The sequence below is a fragment of the Saccoglossus kowalevskii genome, chromosome 16 (assembly GCF_978046115.1).
Source record: "Saccoglossus kowalevskii chromosome 16, keSacKowa6.1, whole genome shotgun sequence".
Lineage (NCBI taxonomy): Eukaryota > Metazoa > Hemichordata > Enteropneusta > Harrimaniidae > Saccoglossus > Saccoglossus kowalevskii.
In genome coordinates, this window is record NC_140656.1 from 5,775,751 (window position 1) to 5,792,797 (window position 17,047).

The 17,047-nt window shown below is 36.7% G+C and overlaps 1 protein-coding gene across 1 annotated transcript; it reads left to right on the forward strand.

Annotated features, from left to right (window-relative positions):
• Window positions 1-15,250: 15,250 nt before the first annotated feature.
• Window positions 15,251-16,444, forward strand: LOC102802586 (uncharacterized). Its single transcript, XM_006815445.3, has 2 exons — window positions 15,251-15,508; window positions 16,137-16,444. Exons 1-2 carry the CDS (start codon window positions 15,355-15,357, stop codon window positions 16,361-16,363), a joined length of 381 nt encoding a protein of 126 aa, XP_006815508.1. The 5' UTR covers window positions 15,251-15,354; the 3' UTR covers window positions 16,364-16,444.
• The last annotated feature ends 603 nt before the right edge of the window (window positions 16,445-17,047 follow it).

Here is a 17,047-nt window from a genome sequence, read left to right on the forward strand (position 1 = left end):
TCTTTCTGTCTAGTCATGCCAATTATACCTCCAGCAACGCAGGTTTATTATAACACTTCTCGAGTGCCATGTCAAACCCTACTGAACTGCCTAAACGAAGAGTGTGGTACATCACCCACCCACCATCTTTGAAACATTTATAAATGCTGGGGAACTTCCTTTGTATGTACAAGCAATCTTCAAGGATCATTGACCCCCACCTGCAGTAGGTTTTCCGACCAAACCCAAATAGCAAAGGCATGCACTTCTGCTCAGCTGGGACAAAAATATGCCAATCAGCTTGACGAATGGAGTGTGTTAAATCTCTCAGAATAGCTGAACCAGAAACAAGCTCCAGTAGCGCACATTGTCACATGGTCTGATACCACTACAGGTAGCTTCTTTCCATTCTGCAAAGGACTTCTTCAAGTCTGCCTGCAAGATTTTCTTCTTTCCCCAAATTTCTCTGAAATGTTCTATACAGTATCCATCCAAAGCTTGCTGTATGACAGTTTCCATGCTGTTCTAAGTCCCACCTAGTGCTTTCCTGCTCAGCTTGAAATTGTTCATACATAAGAATGTTCATCACCTCTGACACGAGACTCATTGCATCCTTGCCAGTCATTACACTATTCTCTACTACAAGTTTGCCAAAGAGGCCAGTCTTAATCAATGCCGGATCAATTCCACTGCCGTTTAGAATCTTCCCGAGGCATGCAATGATGATCTTTTCCATGTGAAATGTCCCTATTCCCAGGAATAAATTATAAAACTGGTCTTATCTGGCTTCAACAGCTGGATTTCCTTGGCGATTGCATACACTCCTTCATTAGCCCACAGTGCACCTGATGTAGCGTTGAAAGTTAATCATAGATGTAAATATTGTTCATTTCTGCTACAACATATTTAAGGATGGGTACAAATGACCTTACTGTAACACCGAACTTCAATGGCCTCTGAAGCACACTCATTGTTGCTGTAAAGCAAGGAAACGTACTCTCATCAGGATCTGTATAATTTTGTCTTCCCATGCACCAAAAAATAATCATCATCAACACTGTTCTTTCTTTTATCACTGTATGCGAAAACAACTCTGGTATATCACCAATGCCTTTGACAAGGTGTGATGTCTCGAGAATCTGGCATGGTAAAACATCAGCAAACTTTGTCTTTCCTGCTGGTAAATGTAATGTAGTTAAGTATCTTGCTTTATAAACAAATACGTATACATCGTTATCCTTGAATACCATCTGTGATACGTCACATGTCAATGAACTACCCACACTTCCTATGTAATCAATATCTGTACTTTTAAGTAATAAAGTTACTTCCCATTTAGTAGTCAACTGAATAACACCGTGTCTCGTCTATTCCTTACTGTTACCATACAAACATTACACTGGCGACGAGGATTGATTCAGTGATAATTCGTTCGTTACAGAAAGTGCGAGATACGTTAACATTAACATCTACAGAAGACGTAATTCTGCGTGGAACGCAAATTGTAATTCCCAAATCGCTACAAGACCGCGCAATAGATCTCGCACATGAAGGACACCAGGGAGTGGTAAAAACAAAGAGATTATTAAGGGAAAAAGTCTGGTTCCCCAACATCGATAAACTAGTAGAAGAGAAAGTCTACAGCTGTGTGGCTTGTCAATCGGCAACACACTCAAACAGCAGGGAACCCCTACAAATGACACCACTTCCAGATAACGCATGGGAGGAATTAGCAATGGATTTTTGTGGACCGTTTCCGTCAGGGGACTATTTATTAGTAGTCATTGACAACTACTCGCGTTACCCAGTGGTGGAAATAATTAAGTCTACATCCGCCAGAGCAGTTATACCCAAACTCGACAAAATATTTTCCAAATATGGAATTCCGAAAAGCTTGACGTCCGACAACGGACCTCCATTCAAAAGCCACGAGTTTAGACAATTCGCGGATCACCTAGGGTTTCACCATCGCCGAATCACACCGCATTGGCCCGAAGCGAATGGCGAATCCGAACGCTTTATGAGAACCCTTGAGAAAGCAATACGCACGGCACACGCAGAGGGAAAATCGTGGAAACAAGAAATATACACATTTCTACGTAATTATCGATCCACGCCTCACTGCACGACAGGTCAAAGTCCCGCCACTGAAATATTTCAACGACCAATGAGAATAAAATTACCAACGTATTATAACTCAAGTCTTAGTGATAAAATCAGACACCAAGACAGTAAGGCCAAACAGAAAATGAAAGAGTATGCTGACAATCGACGCAATACGGTTACATCTGAAATTCAGGAGGGCGACACAGTACTCGTTAAAAATGCGGTAAAAGGAAAACTCGAGACTCCTTTCATCGCTGATCCATACCAAGTCATTCAAAGGAAAGGCAGCATGATTTCCGCCAAAAGAGGCACGCGTACTATAACTCGCAATTCTTCGCATTTTAAGAGAATTCCCCACCATAAAATTGACCATGAAATCAACACCACCGATTTGACAGATGAGGAGGACTTACCCTTGGATATCAATAATCCTGCATCTCCGGTTCAAAAGGAATCTGCAAAACGATACCCTACTAGAGATCGTCATCTTCCGAAATACCTTGAGGATTATCATACTTAGTTAGACAGTTAAAAAAATACTTCAGTCGTGTGGCAGAACATAATAATTTCTGGGCTTGAAGTATTGCATTGTTATAATAAATATAGAGCATATATCAAACAAGTATCGGTATTATTCACGCTTTGTTTTAAATTATTATATATATATATATATATATATATAAGCTCGGTCAGAAATACCTTCGTCCTGCTACTTCATTCATAATCGTGCACTAGCATACAATTAAATGCAATGAAACTATCGTATTTGAATATTCACAATACTATTTCAATACACACGAAACGATTACAAACGCGTTAAATCAATACAATTCAGGACGTGACACTTTCAATGTCCTAACCAGGGTACCCCTGACTAAAACAGGAAGAAATTAAACGATTCTATACTATACTATATAATGAGTGGTTGACACAACTCAACAAACCAAGATTACATTAAATTAACTATATCGCTAGCGTACAAACAAATGACAAGTACTGGTTTCAATAAGCTCACAATACAACAAGTAATTGTCCTACACAACCATTAATGGAGCGACGGCGTTGCGGCGTGTATACCGGTTTCTTTGTGACTTCTTCCACGTCAGCTTTGCTAGGATTCGAACCTAGATTCCTCAATCCATTACGAGTGTGCTACCGTTACACCACCAGTTACGTAGTAGTTCATTAGGACGCAGACCAGTAACACAATGTACACGTCAGCTTCTACCCGGTGTCCCAGTAGTCTTTGTTGACACCACGGTACCACGTTTCCAAAGCGTGCCCCACACCGACGGTTGTCTAAGAGCAAATAAACGCATGGCAATAGCAAAGTAATTTACTCCTTATGGCAATAAGTGTATTCGGGGCGTATAATATTACGTACAAAAATAGGCAAGGTTCTGTCTCGCCAACCACTATTGCGAGTGTTAACACGAGGCCAAGGCTTCATTCAACAAATCGGGTAACTCGTTCAGGGCAGGGCTTCAGAAGGAGTACCTACACTTTATGCAATTTTTTTTTAATTATGTTAATTTATTCATGACGTAGCAGTTTATGTGCTCATGAATATTCATTAATTTGTGGGTCGTGATTGGAACTTGCGATCTTTGAGTTCCCAGCACACTGTCTTGTCCACTGTACCACGAGTGTCTTCACACAGGAGATAGGAGATATGTGGGTAGTCATGCAAATTGAATAATTTGTTGTCATATTTAGCTTTATAGCCAAACTGTTTGCAAGAAAAAGATGGGCAGGCATGGGAATTGAACCCGGGTCCTCCTAATCACTGTGTAGACAACTAAACCACAAGATCACAATTGATTGACTGGATGTGTTTGCATTTGATATGACTATATAGTGTGTATATATATAGAAATACAACATATTTCTATTATTGAGTTACAATTGTCCAAAAAATTGCCAATTTTGTGTTTTTACTTGTGTAAACTATATGCATGCCATAACCCGTTAGTGTACATCTTTCCAATTGGGTGTTTGCCATTTGCGTTGCCCATACCTGACCCGACCCTAACCCTAATGCCAAGACACGTTACTGTTAATAATTCCGTTGTGCATACCTGACCCGACCCTAACCCTGATGCCAAGACACGTTCCTGTTTATAATTGCTCAATAATGATACTCTGTTGTGCACTGTCTGCGGGTAAGTTGCATTGATGTCAACTGATTAAACAAGTCGCGTTTAAGTAATTTCCACTATTAACAAGTGGTTAAATTGTGACAATAAATGTGTGGACAAATATTTGAGATTAATTTTGGTGTAGAAAACTCTCGTTTAATTAATTCCCACAATTACAAGTTGTTAAATTGAGAGAATAAATGTGCGGACAAATATTTTAGACTTATTTTGGTGTAGACAGCAGTCGTTTAATTATTTTACACCATTACAAGTTGTTAAATTGAGAGAATAAATGTATGGACTAATATTTTAGACTTATTTTGGTGTAATCAACTCGCGTTTGATTAATTCCCACAATTACAAGTTGTTAAATTGAGAGAATAAATATGCGGACAAATATTTTAGACGTATTTTGGTTTAGAAAAGTCGCATTTAATTTACTTCCACAAATTACAAATTGTTAAAGTGGGAGAATAAATGTGTGGACAAGTATTTGAAACTTATTTTGGTGTAATCAACTCGCGTTTGATTAATTCCCACAATTACAAGTTGTTAAATTGAGAGAATAAATATGCGGACAAATATTTTAGACGTATTTTGGTGTAGACAACTCTCGTTTAATTATTTTACACCATTACAAGTTGTTAAATTGAGAGAATAAATGTGTGGACAAGTATTTGAAACTTATTTTGGTGTAGACAACTCTCATTTGATTAATTCCAACAATTACAAGTTCTTAAATTGGACAAATATTGACCATTATATTTATGAGTAAATACCTGTTGTTTCATTAATTTCCACCTCTACAAGGTTGTTAAATTGAGATAATAAATGTGTCGACAAATATTTGATACTTATTTAGGTGTAAGAACTCGTGTTTGACCAACTTCTACTCTTGGAAGTTGTTAAAATAATGATATAAATATACTGGTATCATTGGATATTTGATTTAATTGTGAAACTTTCTAACAAAATGTTAACTGCTGGCTTCGAACCCTCAATCAACAATTCCGCAGACACAGTATAAATTTCACAACACCACAGAAGATATTTGTCTGTTGCCTGAGTTGTTTTCGTAATATAGGGAACGCTGCCATCGACACTTTAACAAAATTTACCTTGACTTGAGTCTTGTTTATCTCTTGTCACAGTCAGGAAACTGTTGAACAAATTACGCGCCGTCCAGTTTAAGACGCAAGTTATTTTATTATTTATTCTTTCGGTTTTGCATGGTGTAGTTTTGTAAAGTTTATTATTTTTTCGCGACGTTCCTTGTTTACTTGTTTACGGTTTGAGAGATTTCAGTTTATTTGATTTACGTTTTTACGGTAGCTCTGAGCGGGACTCGAACCCACTGTCTTTTCAAGCTGATTTTGTTTTATTTTGATGGCACGCTTGTGTAGCACGCCACGACGTTGGTCGTTAGGTGGTGTTCATTTTTCTAACTACTCCAGTGTTCCGATGAGTTGAACGGAAAAGCCAAAACGATTGCTGGTTTCTGATTGCTTCGGTTCTGGTGAGTGTGATTCAAACCCATGTCGTTTGTATTGGGCGTTTTTTTTTTATTTCCCATGTTGGCTACGCCGTAATATGCAACCACTTCCCCGTTGTATTGTGATTTTGAGAGTGTTTAATGATGTCTTCCTCACCCGTCACGCCATGACCCAGTTTCAACGACACGGCCATTTTGGAACAGAGTGCGTGACCCTCGGCGTGACCCGACTGACTATATGAGCGTTCTGTTCAACTGTTAAGCTAGGATTTATTACCGTTATTATCATTATATTATTACGTGATTTGTTTTACCTTATGTGTAATATCTTAAGTATCTTTATTGTAATTTGTATATACCAATTCGTATATACCGAGGAAACGCCGTCGATTGAAGGTCATGTATTTTGTGACGTCACCAATTCGTGTGTAGGTACGGCTTCTAGACCCGTGCCAACCAGAGTTTCAACTGTAACTTGACTCACAGTGAACATTACCATGGCCGACCCAAACTGACGGCAACGATCGTATAGCAAGCATGTACTCCCTCCAACAACCTCTGGCAAAAGTGCCCGACCACACGCACGTGTGGAGTTTAAATACGTTAATTAATTCCATAGCCCCAGGTGGTTCCAACAATCAATGCACTAGTGGCAACACGCCATCTGGTTTGAATTGTCCAATCACGTATAATGTTTCACTACGTTACGTGCACCCAATCACGAATATAAATTAAATACCAAAAGTGTGACAACAATGCAATTATTTCAACTATGAGAATCGAATCTATGAAGTTTTCTGTTCTCGCAAAGCAGATTAATTTTACAATAATTTTTTTTCGCTCTAGTTCCACAATTTTTAATATTGTTGTATATTATCTCACTATGCTATCTTATAGATGATTGTTTTCCTGCTGCTGTACAGTTCTATTACGATGATCGATGGTTATGTTAAACAGGAATTTTAGTAAGTCATTCTATAATTTATGATAATAATAATAATAACAATGCACTATTATAATATTCCCCAAGGCGTCTGTGACAATATAACATTGAAATAATGAATTCGGTTACAATGTGGTATAATATGAATGAATTCGGCATTTAACCGTGTATTTTTAACAGACTTTGCAGACGTTTGTAATATGGTCTAGTGACTTCATTTTCAATATGTATGCATTTTATTCTGTTCTGGGATTTGTTTTAAATTGAGGGGAAGTGGGCATCACTGATGTCAATATATAGAGCTCATTTACTACCAGACTATATAACACAGTTGATAATTTAATTTTACTGGTGATTTCTGATATATAATTAATTTATTAAAATACAATAGGCCACTGGTCAAAAACAATACATTATATACACATTGTACAACAATAAATACAGAACATAAGTAAGACAAAGCTATTACATCTATCTTTGGGCAAATGGGGCCTCCACCGAACGTCTCCATTCTGTCCTATCAGCTGCTGCTACTCTGGCTTCCGCCCATGACTTGTATCCAGCCTTGTGGCTTTCCGTCTCGACAATTCGTCGCCAAGTTGTTTTGCCACTACCCTGTTTCCTATTATCCTCTGGGGCCCATGTCGATGTTGTGTTACATATGCTTGTAGGTTCCTTTCTAAAGGTGTGTTCAATAAATGCCCATCTTCTCTTCATTACTGTAGTGCTCAATTTCTCCATTCCAATCCTGGTTAGTAGTTCTTTATTCCTAACATGGTTTTACCGTTTTATCTTCATTATCCTTCTTAAACGCGTTGTTTGGAAAATATTTTTCTTTCCTTTTGTAATCTTCCCAGTTCAAGATCCATATAACAGCACCGAAACAGCAAACAGTGCACAGAAATCCTAAATTTACAAAATGCATTTTTCAACTAATGTCAACTAACGATGAATACATAATTATAATTTGAACAAAGTCTACTTCTAAAAGGGTATCTAGTTTTAAGGATTGTATTTATAAACACTGATTTTCCCACAATCCAATGCTTTTCTAATGAAATCACGAGTACGAGTTTTGCCCTAGGCGTCAATTGCACTAATAACTGCCGGCGACTCCATCGATAACTTAAAAACAAAACGCGCCGATGCGACATCTGTGTTGATGAAAATTGAGTTTCCCTCAATCCAAGACGAATGCGCTCTTAGAATGGCAATCAAGTTCGAGGTTTGACCTTAGCTAGACGTGCACTAATTCGCGTCGATGACTCCTTCGATACCTTCTCAGTTTGTGCTCGTTGGTCTGTGCAACAGTCAAAGTCGCCATCTTTGTTCATATGGAACCCATAACTAGCGCATGCGTGACGCGACGAGAACCGCTCTTTGAAATAATATATGTTGTTTGTGTTGTCCGAGATTTGGATTTGGTTTTCTTCATCTAGTCGCTGTGGGGAGTGTTCACTACTAGCGCGTTCGTATGAAGTGATGAGGCACCACGCCGCATGCGCGAGTTCGATTCTTGATTTACCAAAAAATAAAGGAATCGGATAGCAATAATTCGATAAAATCGGCAGATGAAAACACCAAAATCAATGATTTTTTTCAGTGGATGTGTGACCTTGTGTCTGACACATTCATATGCAAATGACTAATCTGTGAAATAAACAGGTGCGAAGACAAACCACTCAAATGTTTGGAAACACTCATTGTGTGTCAGATAGCTACTGATAATACATCCTAACAATGCTTTGTCTTGAGTTTAGCTTTGAAACTTATAGGCACACAGATTAAACCTGTTTTGTTGATTTTGGAAAACACTACTGAAGCTGCCTTGCTTCCCCTCAGAAAATCAACAGTTTAGCCAACTTACATGATATTCTAGGTTACGTTGACTTTGTCAGATGAAGGTTTATAGTGCATTTCATCAATTAATAAATAAATGTGAAAATCGTAATTTTCAACACAAATAATAGTCTCGCTACCTTAAGGGAACACGGTACGCGGCAATAATCATGAGCTGGTTAGTTTGCTAGGTTTGCGTTCACTATTTGGTTAGAAAAACTAGGATTTTGTAGCAATTTCGCACGATTTTTAGTCGCCCATTTCGCCAGAGCGCTCAGCTACGTGCTTCAAAACATTCGATCTGTGATTGTGCCGTTCGTCTACCTAAGAGTCGTAGGCTTTGCCTTGTGACGGCACCGCTTTGTTTGATTTTGTAACGTATTTTGCGCGTTTTGACTGTATGTCACATATGATGTACAGTTTATTTGTTGAAAGAGAGTGGTGTTGACATAACTCCCCCCCCCCCCGGGAGATGGGGTACTTGCAAAAAATACTGACAAGGGTGTGTAGTAGGTTTTTTGAAATCCCTACAGAAATAAACTCAAATTGCCTATCTCTATTCAGACAAACTGTGAATATTTACCACTCCTTTCAAGACAGTAAGCATAAATGGTACCAAGGGAAAAGCAGGTGGGCTGCAAAATGCAGCCATCAAGTTCCATACACATGTGTATTAACACAAACCGGGCTGCAAACAGAAGGGAAGTTCAGTATATCAGAAAGTGACAGACCATAAGGACACCCGGGGATAGACTTTGACGATCGGAATGAGTTACAGAAAGAAAAAATCAGTTTAATTCTCCTGATTGTTGAATCACTCAAGCTCTAGCGACAGTTTTTGGAAAATATGGACCTTTTGTCTGACAGAAATAATGAAAAAATGGGTACCCCGTTTTCAGACAGACAGGGTAAAATAACATTCCCCGTATCAGACAGAAGTGGTGAATTTAAAAACCCCTTTGGCATACATATACTTCAATGTGAGTACCCCCGGCATAAAACTATACTCAAGCAGTGTGTATCTCCGTGTGCAGCTCATTTCAGTGTTTTTTTGTATTGCGAACTAGATCGCGGTGTAGCGTATAGCTGCGCACAGGATGATGCCGTGTGTGTTAATATTATTTCTTCGTCAGGCTGAAGCTGCTGAAATTAACCTTTCAATACAACCATACAAGTAAACGGGCAGTGGAATGAAATCATTGATCTTGAACACTTTCAACTTGTGTATTTGTGTTCATTCATGCATTCAGCTCTACGAGCGTGACCTGGAAGATTGTCATGATTGAGTGCCATAATTTCTGTTTTAAGATTTATTCGGTATATCAACAGCGGTGGACATACAGTTTAGAGCCCATTGTCAACCGAGGCTTCACTGCGTGGTTAGGTGACCGACACATGTATAAAGTGAAGCATAATCGGGTGTGGTTAGTACTTGCACGGGAGACTCCCGAGTAAACGAGCTGTAGATTTTTTTGTTGTTGTTTCATCACAAACTTGGAAAAGATATACGGCATTGTCCCTGCATTTGTTCTTACTGTGATGTCAATCATTTATAGTGAATATCGTGGTATTTTTGTAACTTTTTTAACTAATAAAAGTTTTTAAATTCCTTCTAATTTTCAAGAACAAGTTGTTAATGTTGTCGGCACGTAGTGTTAACGCAGCGTGCAAGGTTGTTCAAAGTGATTGCAAAGTTGTGGGAAGTTGGTAGATGAATTTGTATATATGACCTAAGTTGTTGGCTCAGTTGTAAAGTCGACAAATTTAATAAAAGCCAATTGAAAGCAGCCTATAGATGTTCACGTGATCTGGCTGTAAAGTGTTAGCAAACAGCGTGCAGACTTTGAAAACGCGATTGAAAAGTTGCTTGTATATATCACCTAAGTCATTGTCATGCCAACCCAGCAGTGAAACATTAAGTAAATGTCTAGAAAATGTCCCATATATAACCAGATTTTTAGGAGAGCGAACCGAAAAATTGTAGACAAACTGCTTAAAAAGTGTTGAAAGGCGATTTTAAAGTTGGTAGATTCATTTGGGTTTGTTACCTATGATGTTATATTAACATGTCTCATAGTTAAAAGTTCAAAAATATGAATAAATATTTAGTAACAATGTTGACGTCATACGTCAATTCAAGATGTTACTTGTGTGTACGATATCAAGTTAAAAACATTTTCGAACATGATATAGCCGCCAATTTCAAATTACCCATGTTGCAGTGTGGTTAGTTGATGGCCCGGCATCTAAAGTAAAGGTCGGGCTTGATTAGTACTTGCATTGAAGACTACCTCGGTACACAGGCTGTTGGAATTCTTTCGTATGGTTGCATGCCACACATGGAAAGGTTATGAGGGAATGATCATGCATTTTTCTTGCTGTGATATCAATCATTGACAGTGGAGAATCGAGGAATTGTTTTAATTCATGGAAAGTTTTCAAATTCTCTCTAATTTTCAACGAATATTGTTTCGATACTGTCGGCTCGTAGTGGTTTTAAGCCGCTAAAACACTGTGCAGAGTTGAACAAAGTTGTACAAAGTGATTGTGAAGTTGTGCAAAGTGATTGCAAATTTGGTAGATGTATTTGTATATATGACCTAAGTTGTTGGCATATAGAAACGCGCTGTTGTAAAGTCGAAAAAATGAACAAAAGTCATATGAAAGCAGCCCATATTTGAAGATTGTCTCCCATGAGCTGGCTGTAAAATGTCAGAAAACAGCGTGCAAACTTTGAAAACGCGTTTGAAAAGTGGGCGGAGTTGTTAAATTACGAAAACATTAAATGTCTAGAAAATGTCCCATATCTAAAGAGATTATCAAAAAGCGAACCGAAAAATTGAAGACAAACTGCTTACAAACTTGTGAGAAGCGATTGAAAAGTTGGTAGACTCATATGGGATTGTTACCTATGACGATATATTAACAAGTCCCATAGTTAAGATGTAAACAAATATTTAACAATTATTGGGATATAAACAACACTCATTTAATTATTTTCCACCATTAAACTCGTTAAATTGAGTGAATAAATGTGTGGACAAATATTGGCCAATGTTTGTGAGTAAATACCTATACCTTTAGAAGGTTGTTAAATTGAGAGTATAAATTTGTTAACTAAATATTTGATACTTCTGATATGATATGATTGAAGGTCGTGTAATTTGTGACATCACTAATTCGTGTGTAAGGACGGCTTCTGGAATTGTGCCCTACAAATTACATAAAGGTCATCGTCTCAAGTACGTAATCCTACGTCGCCGTTACAGCGTTATTGTACATTGCTACGTTACTGTTGCTAAAGATTTTTTCTTGTAGAACTGACCTTTTCTATGAACTTAACTAAAGTGTTTGCATACATATGTGTATTTATATCAAATTATCATGCCTACGATTTGTAATTGTATCTCTATTTTAAGGGCATAATATTTTGAAGCATTTTGAATAATTGTAATATTATCAATATTGATTTAGATGTTGTTATAACATGATTATGTTAGCGTATTGGAACACAATCGAGTGTAATTTATGTAGTAATTAGTGTGGTTTGATAGTGTTTCTGAAGCCACTGCTAAAATAACCGAATTGGAGTTCGTTGTTGTAATCCTTAATACTCTTTTGTCATTCCCGGTGTTGGGAGATAACATACGTTACTTCCTAGCACCGTGCCATGACAGTACACCACTTGACTACTAAAATAATGGTAAACCAAGTTACTTAGTCAACGCTAATATTACGGGCATATGCAAAAGATTATAGAGACTATATTGTTACAGATGGGGGGAACAAATCCATTCCAGGTGACACCATTCTATTCAGCATGAGCACCCGTGGAGAAACAGCATGGAATACCGAACACAGAAAAGTGATAAGAGAAACTGAAAGGCTTTAGACAGAATGTCGTGATATATTCGAGGAGCGTTTAATAGAACTCCTGAATTCTTCAAGCATTACGGTAAATGATGATTACTATTATTCAACCACAAGGTGGCAAAATCGGACAAGATTCATTCCATATTTGTTAAATTGGTCAAGTTTCATTTGTATTGATTGACTTGAGCTGATATTTATTATATAGCAATTAGAATATACAATATGCTTTGATGTTAATATTTTCTTCAAAAGGTTGCAAAGGTTAATTAAGTATGTTCAACTTGCAATGTTTAGGCAACCGCCCCAAAATATGATATAATATTGAACATTTGACAGAAAAATACACTTAGAAATCTATGAATTATTGTACTAAATATTCTATGGAGCAATACTCTAATTTAAATATAGACTCACAAAGATTAAAATTAAACAGATAAATACTCATATATGGTATATATAGGTGTCACAACAACGCAATATTACCGTAATTGGTATAGTACAGGTGTGATGGTTCAAATACCAAAATGGCAACAGTAACATAAAGACATCCCTGGCGGCGATGATAACATACGAACACGGAGCCAACAGATGAGGTTTCAACTGGTACTGGTATTATTATACTCTGCAAACATCAAGTACAATAACGCGGTAAAACTCCAATCCTCCAACAACTAGATACTTAAACTCCTACACAATTCAACGAGATCTCCGATCTGAACTCAGTGCTGAACAACTCCCTTTTATATACCCCCACTGTCTATAAATAGACCATTACATCAGCATACATAATGAGTCTAGAACTTACTACAAATTTCTAGAATGTTCCATTACCTTCTATTGCCTCCTACAGTGTTCTATTACCTATTCAATCAGTTTCTAAAAAAATCTAGAATATTCCACCCAGACACAGTACGGTTCTAGAACATTCTCAGTGATACGACAATAGGTTTCTGCAAGATGCCATCATTGTATCATATGTGCACCTAAGTTACTAAATCGGGATAAGAGAAGTCTACGTGATCATGTTAATCTTATTAGATCCTTCAAGGTTCAACCATCAGTTGTTATTGTTGATATGCCACATATGATATAAAACATTGAAATATTATATATCTCCAGATGTCCATTCCTATGACGCAGACTTGCAAATAACACATCAGAAAATAATATGCTGACAACAGAAAGCAAATTACACTCACCTTGGTTATATGGTTGACCAGACCTAAGAAATCATGTACTAGGCGATGATAATCACCTGTAATTGTATGATGTTTTTTACAAAAAAAATACATCCAAAGAAGTATTACGACGTATTGCAAATGTTCCGGAGTTGCACGGAATTGTAAATAGTGAGGATGATTTGATTTATTCATATATCTACAGAGACAGGTTGGGAGAGTGTATACTGCCAAGACCAATGGATTGAAATTGATTATTCCACACACTGTGTGGATATATTTGTAGAGTTAAAGACATCCAACGGACAGTACAATCTCATTTGAAGTTACGCCAACATATTTTAAACTTCATTTTAAAACTTAACTTCAGGCGAGAAATGGCATTTTTGTTCATTCACAATCCCATGGATTGCTGTGAGACAAGTTACAAGCATGTGCTTTACACTACTGTAAATATAAGATTAGTCGTGCACAATATGTCAATGATAGTTATTATTATCCAAAAAACATTGAAGTTAGTATTATTGAGAGTATAACGTGTTCAGCGTTAAACGATATTGATTGGCATTCCCAATTATTAGTTAATCGGTTAAGGCTGGCTCATGTCTTTCTGTTATTATTTGTTATTTTATGTTTCATACGTCTTTGTATTCAACATAATATTCAGAGTTTTGACAAGATCAGCAGATTGTATAAATACAAATGAAGACGGTCATGGCGCATTATTTCAAACCATTATTGCATAATATAATTATCTCCCTGGTATTCTAAAGAACTTACCATGTATCGAACTACGTGTCGAAAAATACGTTTTGAGAATAACATCGACTACATGAAAGGGTTGAGGGTTTCGGGTGACCAGATTATACTTGTTGTTGTTTCAATTATGTTGCATTAGAAAATAATAATTTACAGAGCAATGAAATAAAATTAAATTGAAATCTTTGTTTGCGCATATTCTCTTTTATTCAATTTGTTTCGTGAGCTGTACTACGTACTATGATAACGTCGGTTTTATTCTTTAGAGAGACCTGGTAATCACGACAAATGCATTTGAACTGATATATAAAACTACTTGACTTTATTAAATTGCCTATGATGACAGAGGACGGAAAACCCAATCAGACCACTTTAAAGAACGTTGGAAACGCGATATTATCTGAATCCAGCACTGTAATAACGAACGTACTTGTCGATTGTAAGGGGATTATTGTACGATGCAACATATATGAAAATTCCATTCTCAAATCCGGAAGAACTGCCTAGGACACTATTTGCACCACTTCATTGGGTTGTATGTAAGGGGATCGATATATCGTCTCTTACTGATTGGCTATGTTGTGCAGTGTACTCGACAGTTGTTTTGTTGAATGTTGTCTGTCATTTGTTTCATATTCCTATTCTCTATGCGACTTGATAAACAGATAAACGGTTAGATATAATAGTTTTAATTGATGATCTTTATTCCAAATGCATTAAATATAAATGTGATAAGATTATGTAATATATTACTATAAATACATTTGTAACATGTGACATTTAAATTTGTAAAGTTTACAATTTTTATATGCATAATGCTTTTATATCAATAAATATTTTTAGTGATTTTTTGTTCATCATATAAAAAATGTTAGCTTTGAAAACATCGACTGCGTTCGGAGCGCCACCATGTGGCCATTCACACAGCACACGTAGATTACTCACAATATGTTGTTGCTTATTCTGGCAGAGATACAAACAATCCCGAGCTGAGCAGTGTAACATACTGTACCGAAAGCCGAGTACAACTTTTACAGTTTTCGCATAATGACTGGCAACCCTGATCTGAGGAAAGTGCTTGAAGAACGCATTGATACATTTAGCCGACTATTCAACGAAAAGAACTGGGAGGCTCTTTACGATATGCATACTCCTGAATGCAGATTTATTCGCGCTGGGAAAGTGTATTCAGGGTCTACTGGTGTGTATTTAATTATTCATCAATATATCAGCTTATATATTTTTTCGTAAATTCACCGTTGGTTTAAGGATTTACCGTGACACATTCACTTATGTGTTTACGTTTTGATACAACCACATATGTTTGTTCGCTATATATCCTCTAAATTATCTCCTTGCCAAAATATTGGCTTATTTAGGGTACGTATATCGTCATACAAAACACAAAAATAGGTTCGTGCCTATTTTTGTAAATGTGTGTTTTATCCCGCTGATTGGTTTTCCAGTAAATTCACTGAGACTGGTTTTGCTTAGCTTGTAGGCTTTCATTATAATGTTGTGACCGACGAAGTGAAATGTGACAGAATAATGTAGACTATATTAATTACAATATTGTTAGGTAAGATTGTAAATTTGAGCAATATTTAGTTAGCTGAAATGTTATTGAAACAACCTGTAATAGAGACTTGCCCCTTTTTCATGAAATAAACGTGATATCCAATCTTGTCAACAATTCCACATAAAATATCACGTTTGCAACTCATTAAATAAAAAAACAAACAGTTACAAACCTGATTGTCCATTCATTGTATCGTTACATCTACCGTTAAACGTACGTATTACAAATACCTAATTTCGCTGATTTTCAGATACAATAGAAAAAATGAAGCAGTTGAGAATGGAATTCGATAAAATGGACGCAACAACAAAGGACGTTGAGGGAATATTAGGAGGTGATAATGTGTACTGTAGTGTCACATACAAGATGAAAAATGCAGAATCTCCTGTGTACACCATCAAATTATTATACATATGGAAGCTGGTCGATGGGTTATATAAAGCTGATATTGTGTTTGCTTCAAAGCATATTCCTTAATCTTATGTGCCTCTCGTACATGTACATGTACTACCTGGTTAATAATTTAAAACAAACAAATAAAATGTTTGTGAAAATATATTTCTTTTCTGAATGTTTATTTGAGTAATTTAAATGAATATTTGTGATTTGGCATGTCAATTAATTGAGTCCAATATTGTATACACTTCTTCGCTTTCATGCGACGCGCTGTGTACGATCATACACGCCTCCACCAAAAAAATGAACAGAAATATTAGGAGTGTGTTTTTCAACACTCGGTTGCATTCTAGACTCTAGACTCGTATCTCTGAAAAACCCCACAAAAAATAAATCAGATTCATAGAATTGTATACATCCGAAGTGGTTGATTTACTTTGCCAAGATTGTGAATGCCGAATCGCTTATTAGTCACTACACACAGACACAGCACGGTGAAATATTTCGCCAAATACTTCACAGCTCGATGTTTGTGGATTCGCAATGAGGTTATCCAATGAAAACAGCATGACTAGTGGGGGGAACACATACCAATCAGATAAACAAACTCAACCATGAATCATTAAACAAAAGTTTACATTGAAAGCTACATATTAATTAACTTATCCTCACAAATTAAATAAAACATACATAACAAAATATTATGAAATCAGTGAAAGAACAATACATAGAATCCTGGGGTACACACCAAGATGTAATACGCCC

What these genes read in the sequence shown, in the direction of transcription:
- LOC102802586 (XM_006815445.3), top strand. Translation starts at nt 15,355, where the DNA reads ATGACTGGCAACCCTGATCTGAGGAAAGTGCTTGAAGAACGCATTGAT. An exon ending in AGTGTATTCAGGGTCTACTG is followed by an intron (nt 15,509 to 16,136) that starts GTGTGTATTTAA and finishes GCTGATTTTCAG; the next exon opens with ATACAATAGAAAAAATGAAG.